The 22,758-nt window shown below is 42.8% G+C and overlaps 1 protein-coding gene across 2 annotated transcripts; it reads right to left on the bottom strand.

The window, feature by feature from the left end:
- Positions 1–694: 694 nt before the first annotated feature.
- Positions 695–22,150, bottom strand: UBASH3A (ubiquitin associated and SH3 domain containing A). Of its 2 annotated transcripts, none has more exons than XM_074929353.1 (14): positions 22,038–22,150; positions 18,586–18,639; positions 16,779–16,965; positions 14,603–14,801; positions 13,737–13,906; positions 12,642–12,850; positions 11,671–11,797; positions 9,605–9,713; positions 8,069–8,191; positions 7,170–7,262; positions 6,226–6,370; positions 2,328–2,434; positions 1,713–1,819; positions 695–832 (listed from the first exon to the last, which is right to left on the bottom strand). In XM_074929353.1, exons 1-14 carry the CDS (start codon positions 22,148–22,150, stop codon positions 695–697), a joined length of 1,881 nt encoding a protein of 626 aa, XP_074785454.1. The 2 variants fall into 2 exon arrangements, with proteins under 2 accessions (XP_074785454.1, XP_074785445.1); XM_074929344.1 differs by having other exon boundaries at positions 2,322–2,434; positions 9,605–9,704.
- Between the last annotated feature and the right edge of the window lie 608 nt (positions 22,151–22,758).

The following is a 22,758-nucleotide window of genomic DNA, read 5'->3' as shown; positions in this document are numbered from 1 at the left end:
CAAAGGGTATCTTTCTTTGTCCCAGCAATAGTAAATCAATCAGTTCACTTTTCTTCAAAAAAGAATAATTTAGTCTCTTTTTCAATATGGATCACTCAGGAATTACTGAATGGGGAGCTGTTGTGATAGAAAATGGAACCCCTTTGTGGAAGAGGTAAATAAATAGTCAGTGTGGTATTTGCTCTTGCGGAACTGACGGAGTAAACAGGAAACCCAGTGGCTTTAAGTAGAGCTGGTCTCTTTGGGTAGGAAATGGATTTTTTTGAGTCCCAGTTTCTCTGCTTGTCTGAAAATATCCAAGTGCATGAAAAAAAGCAATTCTTACTGGATGTATTTTGGTCTTGGAAAATGTAACATTGTCTACTTTAGTGCCTTTAGCAGTGGAATTTATAATCTGGCAGTTCGGTATTTATTAAATGTTGGTGCTCTCAGAAAAGTTTAAAAGGTACTTTCTTCTCCCCCAGAAGAGTTACTTCTCACTTGCACGTCAGTTCCCAGGTTCCTTCTTCTCAGCCACTGAAATAAAACCAAAATTCAGGCACCAAACCAAACATCAAGTGTTTTTCTGTGCTTTGGCAACTCAGAGAGGGTACTTCCCAATCTCTGTAAGTCTTCTGGATGAGTCACTGGACTGTGGTGAACCATAACCTGTCTTTGGCTCATTTTTGACAACTGCAAAGGCAGAGCCAGCCTTCTAATCTTCCACGATACCGTTTCTCCAGTTAAATGCTGCATTTGCTCCATGAGTTAACGTCTTCACTGGTGGGTTGACCATCTGCCATTTGTTCTCCTCTTTCAGCTCTTCACAGAAACACATGCCCAGTGAAGGGATCTAGAAAAGAAGTTACCAGCAGAGTTACTAGCAGGGTCATTGCTCTGACATAAAAGAGGAGGCTTTGCTACAGAAGAGAGCAGACCCTGAGACTGTTCTGGAAGGAGAGACAAGGACATTTTGCCACTTCTGAAATGAACTAAAACCAGACTGGAGTCCTGTGGGGTGAAAGCTGAGGTTGTGTCATCACCCCACATTCAGACTCGGGTTTGATGATCAAAATAATTCAGTCCTTGTTATGTATTGACTGAATTCTCTGGTTGGTCATACAAAGACAGATGGTAAGGAAAATCGGAGTGAAGATTTCTGACACTGGTGATAATACACAAATAAAGTAAACAAAAAGCCTCAGAGACCAAGTCTCAAGCACAGGCCCCACTTGTGAAGCTGGCAAGAAAACCCTTCTCCACTTCATTCTGTAGCTGAGCACCAAAGTTGTGAACTTAAAGTGTCTCAAAAAACCCCACAGCTTCTTAAATAGTGACTCATGGAATGTAGCTCCAGGTTACACTCACAACACCATGGGGAAGAGAGGGAGGGCTCTTAGCCCTGTTTATAAAGGAAGGAGGCTAGGTTCAGATGGAGAGGTTTCCTAATGTGACTCTTGTGTGTAGGTGTTACCTGGCATTGACTTTCCAGAAGAGTTGGATGAAAACCTTCTCCAAAGACTTAGCTGCTAGTCACATACTGTTCACTGGGAGAAAATCCTCTTGACCTCCAGTACTTTGCTAAAACTACATGAGATTCCCTTTGTAATGAGAAAGCTAATGTAATTGGTATTGGCATGCAGTTACACATGTGTCACCATGTAAGCAAGCTCCTTACTGAACATATAATAAAACAAAAAGAAAGCTTCCTGCTGAAAAAAAAATCTTCTTACCTTTCGTACCACCTGGGCAAAGTCGCTGCTGTCTCTGGCAGGGAGCCCTATCAGAGGTCGGGTGAAAGATGTCAAGGAAGAGCCATGGCCCACAATGAGGATGACACCTGATACACCAGAAGAACCAAATAAAAGTAGTAAGGGTGCTGCAGCATTGTCAGGTTACCCATCAGCAGATAGGTATGGTGCTTTTTTGGGGCTGTTCATCTTTGCAGACCTCTATGATAATGTGGCAGGGTGTGTTGTGCTGATCAGAAAGTCTGGTGTGTTGTAGGCATGCCAGTTAGTGAGAGAAAGTATTTGCTAGGAAAAGAGAAAAAAAAGCTTTCCAGAAAACTGTATTATCTTATGCTGAGCTACATCCCAACGTAAAAAGACCCAGCAAAGAGTACACTCTTGTGCTTTAGTACTCTACTGTCTTCTGTTCAATTTTTCATTTTTATCCCATTAATTGCATGTATTTTCATTTAGCGTAGCCCAGGACAAGGACTAAGAGTCTACCTTAAGCTCTATGCGATACCAACAACTCATGTTAAATGTGTTTCCGTTGACAAATCTCTGCCAGTTCCTGCTACTGAACGTGTCTGACAATATAAAAAGATTTGAAACCTTTACCTTTGCTGGGGCAAGCACTGATGATCTTTTTTATAACCACAGAGCTTCTGCTTATATATTCTTCATAACTTTCCGATGGTACCAGAGAAGAGAGTGGGAAGTTACCCCTGACAATAAAATCACAAATATATATTAATCTAGATGAATACTGGGACATTGTTAGCACTGTTGAATGACTATACCAGAGAAAAGACGCTTGGTTAAAAGGATATAGGTTTATCTGCTGACTTGGCTTACATACTGCTACCTCAGCTTGCATGGAGCATTAGCTTCCCCTCCAGTAATTTCCATTAAATCTTATGGCTAAATCTCATAGCTCATAAAACACCAGATGCAGGGAAAATCATGCTTTAACAGAACTTGTAGTTTACAGTGGAGATTATTTAAAGTAGGATTCATGTCTAAAAAAAGCGTAAGGTTTGAGCAATTCTGTGGGCAAGGATCACTTCCCAGCAAGTGGGTTCAAACCAAGGCAAGCCAGTGATGATGTGAGTGCTTTCAATGTCTCAGTGTTAGTCTCCTTAATAAACAAAGCAAATCAAAATCATCAACAAATGAGGCATATCTGCAATAGCTGGACAAATGGATAGTGAAGACTTTCACTCCTAGAGTTAAAAAAAAAGTGTTTCCAAGGGACATTAATCACAATGCACCACTCCTAAGTATCTGAGCACTTCTACTGAGACCAGGCATTATTCCTTTTATATACTGGGGTTCTTCTGGCACTGAATAAGTATTTCCCAAAAATGTAAGAGCCAGACCTTTGAACTGCTGCAAATCAGGGGAGCCCCACAGGACTGGTAGGGCTTGGATTGATGGACACCATGCACCCTTCACAGGTCCGTTCCAAGGCTCCGCAGGAGCTTCCAGTACACCAGCTCTGTCCAGCCCTGGGAGGCAGCAGGGAAGAGCCTGCAGGGCCCTGTTGTGCAGTGGCCAGCAGTGCTAAGCGTAGGTGGCTGGGAACACCACATTCTGGATGATGGGAGGCCCTGACAGCCTTCCCAGAGCAAGATAGGCAGCAGGACCACAGTCATTTGCTGCCTCTCAACGGGCTCCTGCTTTTGATATCTACCCACATAGCTGATGCCTGAATCAGGGCTTCTTGGCAACAGAATAAAAAGTCCCCAAACTCACTTCCAATTTTTCATGTCGTCTTCTCAATCTGTCTTCTCCAGGAATGGGAAGTGTTTACTGCTGCAGCTGGCAAACAGCCATTTGTTGTGATAAATACAGGGTGTTAACTTTTTTTTCTACAAACAGCTGCCCCCCTTGCCCCAGTTTCATTGTCTCCTTATTCAGTGAATAGGAAAAAGTGAAATTAGATTTATATATTGTCGTAAGTTATGGTATCACAGTGTACTTTCACGGGTGAGTCCTCAGTACATTATGTCAGCACAAATGGCAGAAGTAGTGAAAGGCTCATGCTGGATTGTTAATCATAGCTAATAGTAATGCTGGATAGATTGGACAGGTCTAGACTGGGGTACTCAAAACCAGTCTGCCTATGGCAGAGCTGCAATTTTTTTAAAATGTGCTGTCCTGTTGGCACCTCAGTCCCTTCAGTATTAACCCTGTTATCTACCTACCAGTATTAACCAGCCATCTTGCAGCAAACTGAGCATCCCCAATACTGGTCCGGGTGGTTTCCAGGCTAAATAGCAACAGGAGTGCTCAGCCCAGGCTAAGGTCTCGGTGGTAGTGCTGTCTCCAGCTGTGAGTGTTACAGGGCAAGTGAGATGAGGACCAACAAATGAAAATCCAGAGAGGAGCAGTGAACAGGGGTCCGGAAAGCACAGGCTGTGAGGGAGGATGGAAAGAGTTCAGCTCAGATGAAAGGCTGAAGAAGGACATGGTAACAGTCTGCAAAATGCTGTTGTGAAGAGGAAAGGAAGGATCTGTCCTCCATGCAAAGGATGAAAAGGGAAGAAATAAACAGATTATACTGAGACTGACAGTCTTTAACAGCAGGAACAGCAAAGGCAGAGTTTATCTTGCTTTGGGACAGGGAGCGCCTGCCAACCTTCTGCTGCTGTAAGAATGCGAGAGAAGAGAGAGGCAGAGTTAATCTCACCCAACCGTAGCTGCCTACAACTCAAGTGTCTGGCTAGGTCAATGGATACAAGCCTCTTCAGAGAGCAATTCATGCTATCTTAAGTGTCTAACATAGGCTAGGATGGAAAATCTCTGTCTTGGGAGTCCCCTTCTTTCCACCAACAAGAAGGATGCTAACTAACCATCACAGCTAAGGCACCCAGCTCTTAGATATCTGGCCTTGGATGCAGCGAACCTCAAGGTGATTACATCTCAGCACACAAAGCATGGGCAGCAAATGTTTCAGCACGACTCATGTTGTGTCTTAGTGGCACTGGAAGCAGGACACTTTGGGTCAGGTCCACCGCTAACAGGGAATGCTGAGGGATTTAACCCAGTTGAAGATTGTCATTTGCAGTGGGTGAATACGGTAAAACCATCCCCTAGGACCTGAGGATTTTGAACCCCACACGTGATGGGAAGAAACTGGCATTGCATGTGCAAGTTTTTTGCCTGGATCTGAGTGAGCTGTGAGGGGTCTGACCTCTGCAGTTAATGTTGCTGCTTCCCCTCTGAACTTCCCACTGCTTTGCATTTGCATACTTTCTTTTGAGACAAGTGATTTTGTACCCAAAAAAGCTAGGAAAAACAATCTGTCAGTGATAAAACACACCAGAAAGCACTATGATCCAAGGAAATGAAGGATTTTATTCCTTCATGCAGTTTCAAATGAAGACACTTTCTTGGCTGTAAGAAATGCATTAAGAAATGAGAAATTTCCTTTCCTCCTTTCTTGTATACGTGGGAAACCCCATAGACACTCACTTTTATTAGCTGAGTAATTTCCTGGATCTGGCTGTGCACTTCTAACACAGAGCAGCCTGGTTTGTGAGCGAGATGAGGAGCTAGATTGAATTGGAGGCTTATCATTTCCTGCCCTGCTGTGGTTTGTAAGCACTCAGAAAAGGCATCACCCCACCCCAAGCTGTGTGGGCCCCAAAAAGTCCTTGCTGAACACAGTATTAATCTTTGAGCAACTCAGAACCAAACGATTCCCCTCCCCAACCAAATCTGGCACAAACACAACTAGTAAAGCACTATTATCCTGCCTGCTCCCAAAGCCAGGACAGTTGGCTCGTGTAGGGCTCACCTCTCTCTCCCTCAGACCCCAGACCCTGCATGGCTCTGCCCCAGGGTGCATGGGGGTGATCCCTTGCTTTCCCTTCCTCTTGTGGCTGTTGCCTCGGTGACACAAACCAGTGACGTTTCAGGCATGGAGCTGTGCTCCCTACCACCTCCCAGCCTGTGCTCACCTTCTGCCATGGGGCAGACTTCTTGCTGCAGCCCTGCAGACCCTCAGCAAAGGGCTTGCTAACATTTTCTAGGGTCACATTTCTTTGTCACTGAAAACCAGCGTGACAGGTTATTCTTCACATTTGTAAAGTGTGCTTCACATAAGCCAAAGGTAAAAGCAAACCTCCTTGTACCTGAGACTAGTGCCTGTAATACAGATATGCTTGTGCATGACGAACCACGGGCCTGAGCCAGCAGATCTGAAGGCAACACCAAAGCAGTGCTGGTCCCGTACAAGTGTCAGATGTTTGTGCATGTGCTGGTGCACCCACGTGCTACATCACACACATTGCCAAAGGTGCATGTGTGCCTCTGTGTCAGAGCAGCAAAGTTGACTTTTGCCACAAGACATCTGACAGCATAACTTATTCTGGGATCATGCAGACTTGAATTTGATCAGAATCACCCAGTTTTTGCAATGCTCGTAATGGGTTATGACATATAAAAAGACAAGGAGATACCTCAGGGGGGGGGGGAAAAATACTTCAACAGCTAGATACAGAGCAGTTACCTGTAACTTGTATCTATTTTGTAAGATGCCTCTACTAGTTCTGTCACAGTCATGAAGTTGGGAATTTCTTTGCTTGCTTCCCACTTGGTCCATTCAAACAGTCCTGGTTCCACTCTGATTTTGACTTTTTGATCTAATTTAAGTCCTGCAAGAACAAGAAGTATTACTTAGGATGAGAAAGGTACACTCAAAGTGTTACATTCAGGCTACACATTCTGCATTCTTTGCTGTACTACTTTTGTTAGTGAAAATGAATTACTTATTGTTAAGCAAAAGAGTATCGTGTTGATTTGATTAAATGAAGCCACCGTCATCTTCTTGTCTGACTAATGTTGAGGCACTACAAATCATTACATTATTTTTTTATTATTATCATCATCATTATAATTATTATTTCTGGAGCTCTCTTGTGATGATCTGCAAGGTAGAGAAGAAAATAGAATAAAAGATCTCAGTAATGCTGCAATCCAAATAAACTTTAGACAGGAACTGGTTTACCATTTTTCATAGCATTTTGCTCAGTGGTCCTTGGTGGGGCAATAAATTGTCCTACAGTGTTAGAAATGGAATTCTCCTGTCAAAAGACACATTATTTTGTTGATTATTCTCAAGAGAGGTTACTAAGTGGCACTAGTTCCCTGAAGAAATTCACTGCCTTCATAATTTTGACGTAAATATGGTAATAAACTGTGAATCTCTAGGAAGGGACAGGAGAGGAAAAAAGGAAGGTTAATGGGATCATACTCTGCAGACTGTACACGTGTCAGCAGATTTATTACTGTCTGTATTACCAGCTACACAAAACCACCTTTTCTTCCCTGCTTAAATATAACCACAAATAACCACAAAGTCGTACATCTTAATTGCTCGTCTCAGAGACCACAGAAGTTTGGCGAAGACATTTTCACCATGGCAAAAGCACCTGGACGGTTTTGCTGCCTTACCCTGCAGTAGGTGTTGAGCTGTCTGTATGCAGCGGAGCGCGGGTGACGAGTACACGTAGCTGACTGTCACCTCCTGGTCCAGCAGAGCTTCCCCTGGACAGGAACAGCAAAGTGAGTCGTTCTTATACAAACTGCAGTAGATGAGAAACTACTGCAAAATACTTTCTGCAAAGAACAGCTTGGAGCTTTTCTGTTTCATCAACGAGGGGTAGATGAATTGACAGCCCATTTCTATCCTTTTTTTTTCACACTGTCAGCTGACAGAGCTCACTAGAAAGCTTATTTCAGTTGCAACAGCAAATTTAATGTGAGAGTTGGAAAGGTAATTAAAGAAGAGTCACTCCAGATCTGCAAACAGCAGTTAGGCATTTGGCTGTCTGCATGTATAGTGAATCACCAGAGATATTTGCATCAGACTTGCATAGTCACAGTCAGCGGTGCTTCCTCAGGGAGCAGAAACAACTTCATCTGGTGAGTGAATTGAGTTGACTAACCCATACCGCCAGCCGCCAGGTACTTGTGGTGAGGTGACCACACTCTGCTGACCGTGAAGCTGCTTCCTGTGTCCAGTCCCTTCACTCCTCACTGCTCATTCAGTGACAACTGCATAAGACATTAGTCCCTTGCAGACGAGCAGTGGGGCACAGGTAGTGTTGCAGCTTCTTTCTTTTAACTTCCTTTGATAGGAAGTTGCAGAATGGGTCTCAAAGTTGAACAACCAGCCCCACTCTCTATTTTACTATTTAATAGCATCTTGCAGTGGTTGCCTGTAGAGAAGGGGTACCACAATGAGTACTGCTAAGAAGTTTTTCTACTGCAAAGCCAGTATGAGCTTTTGCAGATGATGAAAGCCTGCTTCCAAAACCCTTACATTTGCAGCAGAACATTATCTAGCTTACCTATAAGCCTTGACTGGAAAATACCACAGCAAGATAAAGGAGGATCGTATTCAAAATGCTTCATGCTGTCTTTCCGCTTCGGCAGGGTGGAAGGGAAGTTCAGATCTGCTCTGTAGTATCTTCCTGAAACAAGGTGGGACAGTTTGCTGCAGCACGAGGGAGGCAGCAGCTGAATGTACAGGCATTTCATTATAATGGCTTTGTTTCTTCTGAATCGTTTGATGACTGGTTCTGAAAACTCAGCCCAGAGTAACATCTCGATCGACAAAAGAAACAGGTCAAGGCCTGTTCTCTGGCCACAACAGCAAGTGATGAAGCAGAGCACCTGCCCAAGGAGCTGGTCTCTCTTACCTCCACCTACAAACACCCACACTGTCTGTCCACTGGTGACTGACTAGTTCTCTCCCCAAACTTTGCCTGGAAACCATGTGAGCGAGGGGGAGCTGCCTTCAGCAGAGACCATGCTGAGGACACAGCTAATAACTAAGGAGTTTGGGGGATCATGGAACAATGCCTGAACTCATATGCCTACAGGATTATTTTAGTACTACAGACATAGTCAGTGCCTCACTGATGGAAAAACCTGGTGAATACTATTACTTTAAAGAGATCACATTTTAAGATCACAACACTGGCTTGTGAAATCAAGTCGTAACAAAATAGCACCTCTTCTGCAAGCTCTGAAGGAGCAGATGGAGGGCAGGGGGAGGAGAGAGAGGACAGGAAATCATGAGAATTCAGCTTTGTGGGGCTCAAATGAAACAAAAATACATTCCATATCGTTATTCTTTTACCATTGCCAAAATGACAAAACCCAACATTTCCACTGAAGAAAAATGAAACCAATGAATTGATTATGCAGCCAGAAGGTACCACCGTCATTACCTCGTGTAATTTCTCATACTTAATATAGGAGATCTCCAGCATAACAATGGGAACTTTTAGCATAAAGCTCTCTCTTCTGAACTCCCATCTTCCTCTACTTCTCCTTTCTCTTGAGACATATTTCCCTGTTCTGGGTCAGTACTCTTCACCCCAAAACATTTTTTTTTTGAGAGAGAGAGGGCCAAGAAATTCAGCTTTTCATTTAGGTCAGTTCTGACATCTCATTTCCATCATGGTTTGTTCTTGATCTTCTTCCCCAGGTTTGGCTAGTGACATGCCATGAATCTGATCAACAGACCATGATTCTGACTCAAGCACGGAAAGGTGGAGGAGCCTGAGAGTTACCACCTTGTGTAGTAAGCAGTAGAGATTTTATGTTTTGTACATCCATCAGTGAGACACACATCCATCAGTATCACAAGAGCTTTGCTTGTTCTGCAGAGTTTATTCACATAAACATGAAGGACTTTAGGACATTATGGACTGATTACCTGCAGGTCAAAGCAATGCTGTATCTGACTTGCCAACGTTACTCACTTGTTTGTGTCAGTGTTTACATTTACATGTAGGAGACTGTATCTCTTGTACCCATAACTGGAGTTAATTGTTTTTGGTTCTGATTTGCTCAGATCCTCCGATTATCTTACTCACCATCTGCAGTCAAGCACTGTTGAAGCCAAGATTTGCCAAAGACCTGATCAACTCTTTCCCCATGGCGCATCACCAGCACACCTCTTCGCAGGGTGACATTCTGAGACAGATGTATAAAAAGGGTTTTTCATTACAATAATATATATAGACTGCATGAAAACTCTGCATTCCTGGATGCTGCCTGACGGAGGAAGGAGAAGCAGACCTGTCCTGGGAGGTTAGATAAAAGGCACAAAGGGGGAGAGAAAGAAGTTGCTATAATAGATACCTACCTTTAGGACAATAGTAAGTCTGACTGGCTCTCAACTGAAGGCAAATGAAGCAGATTGCTGATGTTCATGGGCTACAGATTAGGTTTTAACTCTGTGTTTACACTAGTGAAAGGCAGTGCTGATAACAGATCTTTTAATTCCAGTGTGGGAAGGAATTATAATTTTAATACATATCATATGGCTGATATCAACAAAAGAGGGAAACTAGGTAAGATTTAACTGGTAATGCTTTTTTCTACACCAGGATTAACACCAAGATTGCCCTTTTTTTCCTAATGAAAACACCACTTTTACATTTTCATAACTGTGTGTCCAAGTCAACAGTGAACTCAGATCTCCTCTGAGGCCACTTTTTAACTCAGACTGCATGGAATTACAAGTAAGTTCTAAGTAGTCTGGGGTTAGTATACAATGCACGTTAAATACAGATGAGAAGATAAGGAAGAACAGGTCAAAGGCTTTAAAGCTTTTTCAACAGTAACCCATCGCAGTGTTACTGCGCTGAGGTTAGCGATGTGTATCTTCAGCAGCAGAGAAGTGAATTCTTAAGAAGTGGCATGAAATTGATATTCATGTATTCTGCTAAACACTATTGCATTTCTGCTACGAAGCACAAATCAACCGACACAAAATCAGAATGTAAAACTAAGGTTTTGTGGTCTTGCTCTTCTGCTTGGGAGGAACCCAGAGGCCAGGGAAACTCTAGACTGGAGACATGCACATCTGTAAAATGTGTTCCTCAGGTGAAGCAGTCACTCTGCCACAGATCTGAGCTAGATAAGAGAAGCCAAGAGCAATCAAGAGCCAGTGAAAGGATGTGTGACTTGTACAGAATTTTCTGTTATACACACAGTGTCTTGGGAGGCCGCAGGATGGAAGTTCCCTGAAGGTGCCCTCAGGTTTCTCTGATGGTAACACAGATGAACCCAGGTTTATTCCCCAGCACAGCGAGAAGAGAGGCCATGTGGCCAGCAAGCCCTAAGGGGATTCTGCAGTGTGTCAGTGTGCCAGAAAGGACCATCTTGGCACCCCTGACAGTCAGAGCCAATAAGACAGTGCAAGTGCAAATGTTCTGTAGGTGAAAAAAGAGTCCTCATTTGTTTTGCTCTTCCTACCAGAAAACCAGTGGAAAACCTGGAAAAAAAATTGATACATAATGATTTTGAAACTAGAAAAAAAGATCTAATCCCATCAGTGCTGCTAACCTTTCCAGATAGTTGCTCTCTTGCTGCAGTTCTATGTAGTTATTTGCATTAGCTATGTATCTAAACATACAAATGAAGAGGAAACATTTAAATATGCTAACATCTGGGACCATGTAAACCACTAGGGTGGCATCTGTAGAATCAGGACATAAAAGTAACAGTGAACAATGAGCCTCATTCTGTTCTAATTGCTCTGTTACAAACCCATATGAAAGTCAAGGGAAGCTGTGCCTGCATCTCACATGTCAGACTTGTCACCATACCTCTGCACATATTGCCCTGTAAGGCTGTGAACAGAGAAACCTGAGCAGAGAACTCATATATTGTGCTATTATGACAGAAATTAAAGGAGTTTTATGAAAGAAGGCAAGACTAATATACATCATAGACTTCACAAAATATTTATGATATGTTACGCCATATGGTATGAACATATGAGTTTGTGTATATATATGTGGATTGCAACATAACATGAAAATGTGAGGGACAAAAAGGAAGATACTATTAATTTACTATTAAATGCTTTTAATTAATAATATAATTTGCACAAGCATATGGCATAGATAAGAAATGGAAAAAAGTCAGTTACCTGAAGAGAAAGTACATTGGTTATGCCCCTTGATGTACTACGATTATGGACTTCTCCATTCAGCTTTACACTAGGTTCATTTTCAGTTTGGGTGAAGAATCTTGAAGCTGTTACAAAGACATATTCCCTGTAGAAAAAGCAGAAGCAGCACACACACAAACTTATGGGCAAACATGCAAATAGAAGGGATTTTTCAGACATGATTTTGTCTACAGGCATGTGCAAGTGAGGATTCATGTTCCGTTCAATATTTTTTGCACGCTTGCAAACCACTTTATCACTTTTCTCTTGATTTAGAATATGCCCAGTAAAAATGAGGTTAAAATATTATGAACTGATGGCATATATTGGGTGTAACACTGCTGAAGTGTGACCTTCAAGCAGGAGATACTACCTGGTTGCCTCCTCTCTGTCTCTGAGGACTCAGCAAGAAGTGCACCTCCACTTCCCTACAGCTCTAATCTAGAAGTACCATCCGCCTCTCTGTCAGCTGCAGAGCAAAGTGCAGGAAGCCAGACAGATGCCTGCTGATACAGAGTAAATCAACAACACGAGGGTGGGCCTAAGGTGGTGGAGTAACCTTTGTGTGGTTTCATTTCAAGTAAACTTTGCAAGCTCTTGAAATGAGAAGAAAGAGAAAGCAGTGAGCTGAGCTGAAGACTCAGCCTGTCTGGCAGAACATGGTCTTTCAAAATTAATTTGGATATTCAGGTTGCTGAAGAGCAAATAGGGGTCATTCTTTGAGCAGCTGATATAATGAACTCTGGATGTCTGTGGGTGTGTGTCCTATCACTTTTCTTTCAGAAATCTCACCATCCCACCCAGACACCCAGGACCACCTTCACCTATGCCCACGCCACCTCCAGCTCCCACCTGGCAGCCCACAGTTCATGGTGAGGAGGAAATCTGTCACAGCTCCCCAGCAGGAATAGCGGCTGACATAAAGCAACATCCATGAAACCCCAACTTACCTGTGCTTAACCCATGTGTCTGACTCATTGGCCCTCTCAGTGTAGTTTTCAGGAAGAAAACCCCTGCAGCCGGTCCGATGGGAGGTCCCGATCACCCAGCCTTCACTCACATCAGACTGCTGCGTCGGGTCAACGTAGATGAAGTCCCCCGTGTTGATCATGAGTTCATCGATGTTCTGGGGCTTGTACTGGAAGAGGGCCCTCAGTGTCTGGGGGGAACACACAGCAGGGTCAGGCCGCTGCCCAGAGCATGCTTCTGCATGTACCGCAGCGGTTCAGGGGATGCTCATTCAACTCGCTACTGGACATACTGACCGGTACTATTTTCCACTTTGCAACAGGCTCTTTAATGGCACTTCGACAGAGAAAAAGGAAGACACTACTGCATTTGCAGTATGTGTAAAAATAAGCCCTTGTTTTCGTTAACATAATTTCCCCCCCAACTAGTACAGACTTATTAGAAAGCAAATATAGCAAAAGCATTATCAGTTATTTTTGTGACTGATTACTTGCAGCTCTCCTGAGTGTGACCAAAATCCAGTATGAGACTTACGACAAAGCGATGTACTGATCTGACTAAAAAGTATTGATCATTCCATAATTTAAATTTGAAAATGAGAACTGGAAAAATGTGAACTAGTTTTAACCAATAATCTGTTAAGCAGAAAATCATCAGTGAGAACTGTGCCTTGATCACTGGTATTTAATCTGTGCAGTTTCCATCATGTCTGGAACAATCGAGAAAACTAATTTTGCTGAATGGAATTTTACTGCAAAGCTGTGACTGACAAGTCCTAGCAAATATTTAAGAGTCATAATTTTCTGTCTCTTTTATTTTCTCATGTCATGGTAAGATTATTTTTTTCTGCTGGAGTTTGGAATTAGACGTTGCTGACATGCAGGTCAAGCATAAAGGTATCTTCTACTGATTCATGAGTACAAGTTTTCAGTCAAAAGAGGTACTTGAAATAACCATGTTTTTTGAAAGACTGTACTGTACATGTACTGATTTTCTTAATGAAAAAAAAGGCAAGATGATTGTAGCAAAGCATCTGACTCTGGGTTTAGGAAATTAAGCAAATATGATGACAGTACCTGGTAATGTACAAAACGCATGTCCCGTGAGTAGAGGGCAGCTACCCACTGGCAGGTCTCCCCTGGGTTAATACATTTGGCCAATTGTTCCAAAGTCTTTTGATGGTGAGGATAAAACTTGTGAGCCAAGGTAAGGTGGAGTTGCTTTAGGCAGGGCTTCACATGGCAATCTAGGAATGAAACAATCATGTCACAACATAGAAGCAAAGGTCATTTAAAGCTCTTCTTATTTTATCCTTACATGCTTTGCATGATGCAGGAAATATCACAGTAATTTGTAGTAGAATAGATTGTAGTTTTGCTGAATAATGGTTTTGCAGAATGTCATGGGTTTAATCACACCAAAATAATTCACAAATCTGGATTGGATTTGCTCCCTGGTTTCAGATGGGAGAAAAAAAATGAACAGGATTTGAATTCCTCTCCCAGTCTGATATCTATTGAACTCGTTTTTCTCAGATGAAGCTATGCTGAGTCTGTGTCCTGTCAGTCTCCACTGGTGATGCAGTTTCCCTTGGATGTCACTGGAGTGGGAATTAAGACCTGTTTCTCAGGGATGAAGTCACCAAGGGAATGGAGGTCTAGGAATAGGAAGTATTATATCCTTGCCCATCTTGGTTATCCCAATTGATGGCCTATCAAGTTACACAGCCAACCATTTCAGCTTCTAGACAGAAGTACTGTGTTTTCAAAGTCTAAAACATGCTCCCCTAGCCACGTTGTTTTCAAATCTGTAAGAAGAAAGGGTGCTTGCTGGCAGTAAGACATGAGTTAAGTTTCCCCTGGAAGACAGGGGAGATGTTTTTTGTACCATGACTAAGCATTTGTGCTATGACCACCCATTTTCCCTCTGATGTTGGTCCTACCTGCCAGGGCTGAAGCCTCTGATGAGAATGCCAGAGCAAACTCTTTGAGTATATTTGCGTGGCTGTCACCAACGAAGAAGCCAAGGTAGCTGGTGGATGTGTGTAGTGATAGGGAAATGGATGGCGGAAAGCACTGTGAGAACCTGTCACCGACTCTCTTTAAGGTGTCATACAATAATTCCACTTTCTGATCTTCACACTGAAAGAAAACAGAGGAGGAGCAGGCTTTACCCACTGGCTCAACAGCCACTGTGGTGGCCTGTCTTATACAGTAATACCAGAAAACAGCGTGGGCATTAGACTTCCTGAGAAAGACAACACACCTACAAACTTGCCTGAAATTCCTGGTATAAAAATCAGTAATATTGGGCTATTTGATCAGCACAGTATCTGGTGCTAGAATAGGAGATGAAGCCTTCTATCAGGAGGTGTATCTAGCCTGGGTAAGAAAGAACCAAAAGATGTGTGTGCAGTAACCTGTCTGAAACAAGTCAGAGATCATGATTTCCCTCTTCAATTCTAAGTAAGAATTAGTGTTGTTATTATTATCCCAAAGTCCTTAGCTGAAAACACTCTTGCTAAAACTTCAAGATCTCAGATGCTGAGCAACATACCTAGCAAAATTCATCAGACATCTTTGTTATTATGATCCTTAATGCTCTAATCACAGCAAATTAGAGGCAAAAAAATGGCAATTAAGAAATTTAAGAAGTGAAGAGACAAAGACTGAGTTTGTGCCATCCAGCCAAAGACAGGGACATTAACAGTGCTCCATTTCTGGGCTGGTTTATTGTCCTCCACAGAGCTATTTGTTCCATTCAGCCTTTACGCTGCATGAAGCTGCTAAAGAGGAAGAGCAGAAGAGAAGAAAGGAGCTCCTCCTGCTTAGACTGTCTTTCTCTTTTGAGCATTTCTCAGGCCTCAGGGAGGAGGGATGCACCAAGGGGGCACTGGGCAGACTGGGCTGTGGCAGGACAGGGGCAGGTGGGATCCTGCACAAGGGCAGGTACCATGTAGCAGGTTCCTCTGCGGCCAATGAGCCCAGGAGCTGCAAAAGACATGGGGAGCCAGGAAACAGGAGAGGGTTGGATCAGGAGAAGGAGGTGGGAGCCAGGTCAGTGAGTCTTGCCTTCTGCCTGTGAAGTGCCCAGGTCAGATCTTGCTGGCAGCTGGGAGCAGTAGCACCAGAAGATGCATTTAACCCTGGAAATAAGCTACCTGAAATGGGACTGAGATATGCAAGGTGAGGGTTGCAATTCAGTTGTCTCTTCCAGGGACAGGCCTTTAAACTTGTCACCTTTCAAGAGCATGGCATTCATTATTAACTAATGATTTTGGTTCTGCATAATTATGATTAATGGCCATGGGGTACTATTCAATATTTTGCAACAAAATACTCTTATTTTCACTGTCTGTACTTAGTGTCATGGTTTAGCATAAAAGTATGATTAACAGCATAACTTTTGTCCAACTACTCTAGCTCATGTCTGTTTCAGCACATCTCAGCCATCATGTGCCACACCGTCAACATGCAAAAGCTGGATTCTAGGTGGCTCCAGATTTTTCCAGACCACTCACTCTTTGGTGGTCTTTGCTGATACTAGCATATTCACCTATGCGGGAGAAGCATAGGTGAAGCATGCTGGAAAGTTCTCTAGAGGGCTACCCAGCATTCAGAAGGCCACCAAAGTTGTCTACATCCTATGATAACACTGTCGCCGCTGCACAGCTGGCTGAAGACAGCCACTGCTGCCCTAGCCAGGAAGGTTTAACATCCTAGATTGATGCAGCAAAGGGCACAGTCTCTGAAGCCTGCTGATAGATGCATGTGGAGAGCAGTGCTTCCTGCTGACAGGTCTATGCGCAGCCTGAACTGCACAGGGTTGCTCTAGATGGATGCTAGGCATGTGTCACTCAGCTACCCTGAAGCATTTCACACTGGCCCCAGCATCCAGTTTTTAGGTGTGCTGAGGTCTAAGGTGGGTAGCTAAAGTGGGTGGTGGGAAGAAAGCCCCTGGTGCCTACACAGGGGCTGAACACTCAAATATCAAACAAGCAGGCCTGGACATGAGTCATGTCAGCTTGATCACCAAGAAGTTCTGGTGTAAGACAATGGCGGGTGGCTCAGTTTCACCAGTAACTGATATTTGACACTTGCACATCTTTTGTTCCTTACTGTGAAGAAATCACAGAGAGTGATGTGTGGAAAAATCTCATGGGCTCTGTTCTTCCCGCACTGGTGCTTGCTCGCCTTCCAAAACTCTTGCAGGTGGTTATGCAAACGGCCGGTGGGACACAAGTAAAGAGCATACTCTTGAGGGATTGGGTCTTCCAAAGAGGGATCATTGCAGTGGGAGTGCAACCTGAAATCAAGAGCAGATCACAAAGAGCAAGTGTTTGCACCGCTTACTCTTGTTTCCTGTGGTTGAAGGCATCCATAGTAGAGACCAGAAAAAGGAAATACAAGGTTGTTATTTTCTTACAAATGAAAAGCTAAAATAAGAGGTCCTTACAAATTTTCTCTCTGAAGTACTAACTAATGGAGAATGGAGGTTTTTTCTGCTTAAATTTTGTGTACTTTATATTTTATTATGTGCCTTCACTTCCTTCAATGTCTGAAAATGAAACACAACAAAAAAAGATTTTTTTAGTGTTTTTGGGGTTATTTTAACCCCTTTTTCATGACTCAAAACAGAGGAATGGAGGAGGAAAAAGAAGCAATGTGTAGAAAATGTTAAAGAATGACAAAATGAAAACTAACTGAAGATTACAAAAATACTCAGAAAGAGCTAGACTTTATATTCAGCTGTAATAAAACGAGACAAATCAAAAAATGCACAAGCAAAGATCAGAAACTTGTATCCCATGTGATGATATTCTTCACCACCTTCTTCACATGCTGTATGTCTGGCTTTGCAGCTGTTGGATAGGGAGTGATTGTTGTAAAGTGTGGTAACATCCCTGACAAAAAATTGTTTGGGAAGAACATGCCATTCTCAAATATGTCCTCAGACTTTTCACAAAGGAAAAAAAAAAAAAAAGCAATCAAATCAAGGGGGGGGTGGGGGGGGTAAAGCACAACGCAACCCAGAAGAAAGTGCAAGGAAAGATTGGATTTAATTTGAAGGTGAATTAAAGCAAAAAAATCAATTATCAACATGTGAATAACATATGAATACTCTGTGGGAGTCTTGGTACAGAGGAAAAATCTTAGGGAGCATGACTAACAGGTGATTTTGTCTCTAATGACACCTCCGTCTGATCATCAACCTTTCAACTTATTTTATAATGAGCCTTTCTCAAGGGAAGAAGAGGGGCTGTTTGCTTTAAGCCCATGCTATTACTGCACACATTTGTAACAGCAGTCACAGATTTACAGATATTTTCCCTGTTTCCTTCCTCTTTCCTTTGGGACATAGAGTCCAGATTCCCCCTGGGGGCCCTGTGCCCATTGCCCTCGGGTGCACACCACGAGGTGTGGGCACTGTGCTGAGGGAGGAAGGACACCTACCCCGCAGGTGCCTCTGAGCGCCTTCCTGGACGGGCCCCTGTGCGTGCCTGCAATCCTGGCTCAGAGATCAGGACCCCCTTGCAGAGGCAGTGAGCAGATCTTGGCAGCCATGGTCATAAATAAGTAGGAGGCTTAAAACTGAGAAGTGTCTGCCCAGAGCAGCCGGTCCCATGAGCTGACTAACGTCACTGTGGCAAAAGTAGCTGCTTCTGCCAATGACTGTCTTCTCCTCCTCAGCCTTTTTGATTTACCCTAGACCTTCTGCAAATAACCTTGCTTCTCGGAATAAGTACAAATACGATTATTACTTTCATTTTTTCTTTCTTTCTAAAATGAAACAAACAAACAAACAAACGACTCAGATGCAGGGCTTTTTATGGCATGTAACTTCAACTTCATGACTTTGCACATGAACAAGGACTTTTAACCAGGTTTAATGCAAAAACACTCCTTAGAAATCTCAGGTACTTACCATTTTGCAGCGTCTTCTATTGTATTTTGTCCAGTAGCAGCCAAGGCTTTTTGCCTAGAAAAAGTGGATTCATCAGAATAACAGAAAGAAAACATAGAAAGTAAAGAATGAACATGCTGTGGTCACCGAGTCTCTTTTCCTGCAAAGACAGGACCTTTAACAACTGGGTTTTTCTTGTCAACTATTAACATTCTGTAGCCCTCCAGACAGTTTTTTCACTGCAGGTCTTTAATTCCTTGAAGATTGGTAACCTGTCCTCCCCACAGAATGTCCTCCTCTGTGCTCTGGAGGTGTTTCCCTAGTAGCCTTACTGAATATATTAATTTCCTTAGGGCTGAGTAAACCATCCATCCATGCACTGTAAGAGTAGGGTTGCTCGGTTCATAGGATAATGTTCTGGTTCAAGATGCCCAAGCTTGTACATATAAACAAACCAAAACATACTTATTTTAGGGTTAGAAAATATTGGATTAAGCATCTCCCATAGGCAAGCAGTGAGCTAGATCTAAGTCACCAGTTCAGACCAAGATGAGGGACAATATCTCACATTTCTCTCTGTTAATGTAACTGTCATACTCTGGGATTGGATTTCATTCGCATTTATTTTCTCACTAGAGCTTTCAAAATGCCAACTATGCGCTTCACATGAACAAGTCTTTGTGACTAAATGTTAGGTGATGTGTGAAGGATTACAGTGTTTAAGTAACACGTGCACCCACGAATGCCATTTCCAGCCATGTAATCCACCTACAAACTTCTCAGAAGAGACATGAAGAGGAAAAAGAGACAGTGGACATGGAGGAAAACCTGCTAAATTCCTTGGCATTTGCTCATCTCTTTCCTTCTCCCTTGAAGTCATTCCTTCTGGTCACTAGGTCCTGAGGGCATTAATTCATTTAGCCTCCTCACAGTTTTATCATCCATCCATCCATCCATCCATCCATCCATCCATCCATCCCTGTGACACCTGAGCACGCACCAGCACTGCAATGAGTGCATTAAGCTGCAAGTTCATCCTTGGTGCTTCCTCCTAGCCTTCTGTCTTCCCTCTAGTGCAAAAACCACACATGGGCTTGTTAAAAATATTTAAATATGCTTATGCTTATGTGCAACCATGTCTGGGTCTTTAGTGGGCACTTAACAAGGATGAGTGTTAATGTGAGCCTTTCCACTCAAGCTTTACCTTCTACCTTTCTTCTCTGTAAAGTAAATCAACTACCATGGCCAAATCGATGAAAAACCATGGTCTAAACGAGCCTGTGTAACTCTGTGAATGAACACCACCAACCATTTTCTTTCCACATCTCTGCTGGGTCCCTCTTCTCCATCACATCAAACATGAAAAACCTGAGTTTTTGTTGTTCTCCCCATGCAGCCCTTACTACCATGTCCTGTTGAAATGTCAGCACCTGCTGCTGCTTGGTCAGTGACGCCAGACTTCATCAACAGCTTGTTACGCCTCAAAGTCAGTGTTTTGCTGCCTCATGCCATGCTGCTCCTCCCACTTGGAGAGAAGCTCTGTGCAAACCACCCTGAAGCCAAATGGAGTTTGACTTCAGCTTTTATCATAGAGCCTGCAAAAGACAAGCGAGACCTGAGACCATAGACGGTCAGGCTGCTCAGAACTATTTCCTTGCTCCCTTATGCTCCTCTCTGTGTCTGCTCCCACCTTTTCTCTCATCATATACTTTGGCTGTAGGATTCTTTCCAGCAGGGTTTGTAAAGCCCTTCGCATCAGGAGATCATTAGGCTGTGGCTAGACATTCTATGCTTCCCAGAATAGCAGTGAAGACTGAAAGATAATGCAACTCTGTATATACCAATTTCTCTTAGAGAGTAGGACCAAACCATCGAAAAATCTGTACTTAAAATAGTGTCTTTACAGTGAGAATAAACTGGTTCTTCCCTAAAGCAGAAACTGCTGACACAGATCAGTTGTGTGTAAGCACCAGGGGAGGCCCATTTTCTTGATCTGATGCGAGGCTTGATCCTCACACATTTGGTTTTTGTTCTTTGGCGAAATGTTGCTTTGGCATACTGGTTCTACAGTATGAAATATCTTGTAACATTTCATCCCAGCCTCAATTTTCTCAGTCCAGGACATCTCAAAAGAACAACTTTTCAGTACTTTCATTTATGGTTCAATCCAGGAACTAAAGAGACAGTTGAAAGATTTTATCAAATCGTAATCAAAACTCTGAAGGTCTTAAAGTCAATAAAAGCCAATAATTTTTTAAAAAAATGCTTTCGGACATTTTGTCATTTTATGTCAATTTGCATAGTACTTCTGCCACTGATTCTTGCTTTTGACCTGGGAAGCACAAAGCCATCCCAGTAATGGAAGGAAGTGTTTCAAAGGGGATTTGAAGAACATCACATACAGGACAAAAAATAAGAAAACTAGCTACTACTTTAGGGTGACAAAACTTGTAGTATTACCAGAGAAATGATGAGCCAGGTTTTCAGCTGCACAGCTAAAATTCCACTGTGCATAACTGGGAACAAGGGACTCACAGTTCCCTTGTAAGCTGTGCTCACTGTGTCTAAAGTTGATTCACTAAAAACAGCTGTTCCTAAAAAAGAGACACAGCACTTACAAATGGAGCCTTTTCAACTTGCTTAATTTTCAGTGAAAAAGGGAGAGATATTGCTCTCCTTTATAAAATATTTTTATGAGGAGTTATTTGACATTTAAATAAAAAAAATTATGTTTCGAACAGTTGAAACCATAGTGTCCATACTTGCCCTTCAGAAGTTGGAAAATCCTCCCCCAGACTTCCCTGTCCAACCAGAGAGATGTTTTAAGGAGGAGTGACCATCACATTTCTTTTTTATTAATTTGGTTAGCTGCCACCAGTTAATCTCTCATCCATCGGGTTGCCAAGAATAGTGCCTCATTCTTTACTATTACATTTTCCAGGTAGGACATGCTTTTGGAACAAGATCATGATTCAAGACAGGAAGAAAAATTGACAGACTTACGTGGCATCTTGTTCAGGAAAGCTTACTCTTTTAAAACAGATTCCAGTGACAAAATCTAGCATGAGGTCTTTGCCAGGCTTGAAAAAACTTTGGATAGAACTTTCATCCACATTTAACTCCCTTATAATAACAGTGATAAGCAGAAAAAATGGAAGAGGATAAACCCCAAGAGCAAACTATGAACATCAACTTCTTAACTCATTGTGAAGTCTCTCGAAGATGTGGAAGGGCATGTGTCTTCAGATATACACACTATAAAAAATGTTATAGAGCAGGTTGTTTTTGCTATATGAGCAATATACTTCAAGAAATTAAAAGCAAGACAGGTCTGACCCCTGTATAAGGACATCACTCCCAGGAAGCAGCACATTCTCTTCATGCAAAAAGCAAGCTGCTTGCTGTCAGGATCTTATGAGAAATACCTCTTGTATCTTAAATACTGTGTAAAGGCAGCTGAACACATTACTCACGCGATATGAGCTGGGAATCCTTTGGTGAGGAGAGACTCGAGCAGTACAGAGCTGCTTTTGCTCCTGTGCTTGTTGGACACCTTTGCATACAGCTGTGTCTCAGCCACCGCCATCTCCTCCGCTCTTCACTGACCGTGTGCTGAGTGCTGACAGAAATTGGGAGGTGGGAGGAGGGTGCGAGGGAGGGAGGGAGTAAGAAAATGAGAGAGAGAAAAAGAGGCAGCTCAAATAAAAAAACCCTCAAACCTCTTGTGATCTTTTCTGACAAAAGCTGACATCCTGTTTTCGTAACATCTGCATCTCCGAATTTTTGTTTTAGGGTGGCTAAAAAATTAAAATCTATCTGCAGGTTTTTCCCCTTTGCCCCAGCAGAACAATTTAAAGGTAAACACCAGAGTCAGGGTGGACTTGCTGAAGGGTCTGAGATGGGATCTTCTAGCCTTTAATTTTAAATTGTTTTCTGACAGCCAAGATACCCACCTGAGCTGCTACTGCAGTGTGGGAATGGTAAATGGGGATGTCCTGCACCATTTAAGAAGTTAGTCTGTAGGCCAAATTCTTTCCCTTTGGGCTCAATTTTCATGTTCTCCTGTCCTCATCACACATGGCTCCTGCTCTGGTCTTCTCAGCCAGTCAATGAGCTGGGCAACTGTGCAAGGTCAAACCCAATGTCTCATCATGCTCCTTGCTTGGAGCAGCTCAGGGTGGCAGTGGTGAGAAG

The sequence above is a fragment of the Athene noctua genome, chromosome 1 (assembly GCF_965140245.1).
Source record: "Athene noctua chromosome 1, bAthNoc1.hap1.1, whole genome shotgun sequence".
NCBI lineage: Eukaryota > Metazoa > Chordata > Aves > Strigiformes > Strigidae > Athene > Athene noctua.
Note: the sequence above shows the minus strand (reverse complement) of the source record. Positions and strands in the feature narration are given on the sequence as shown.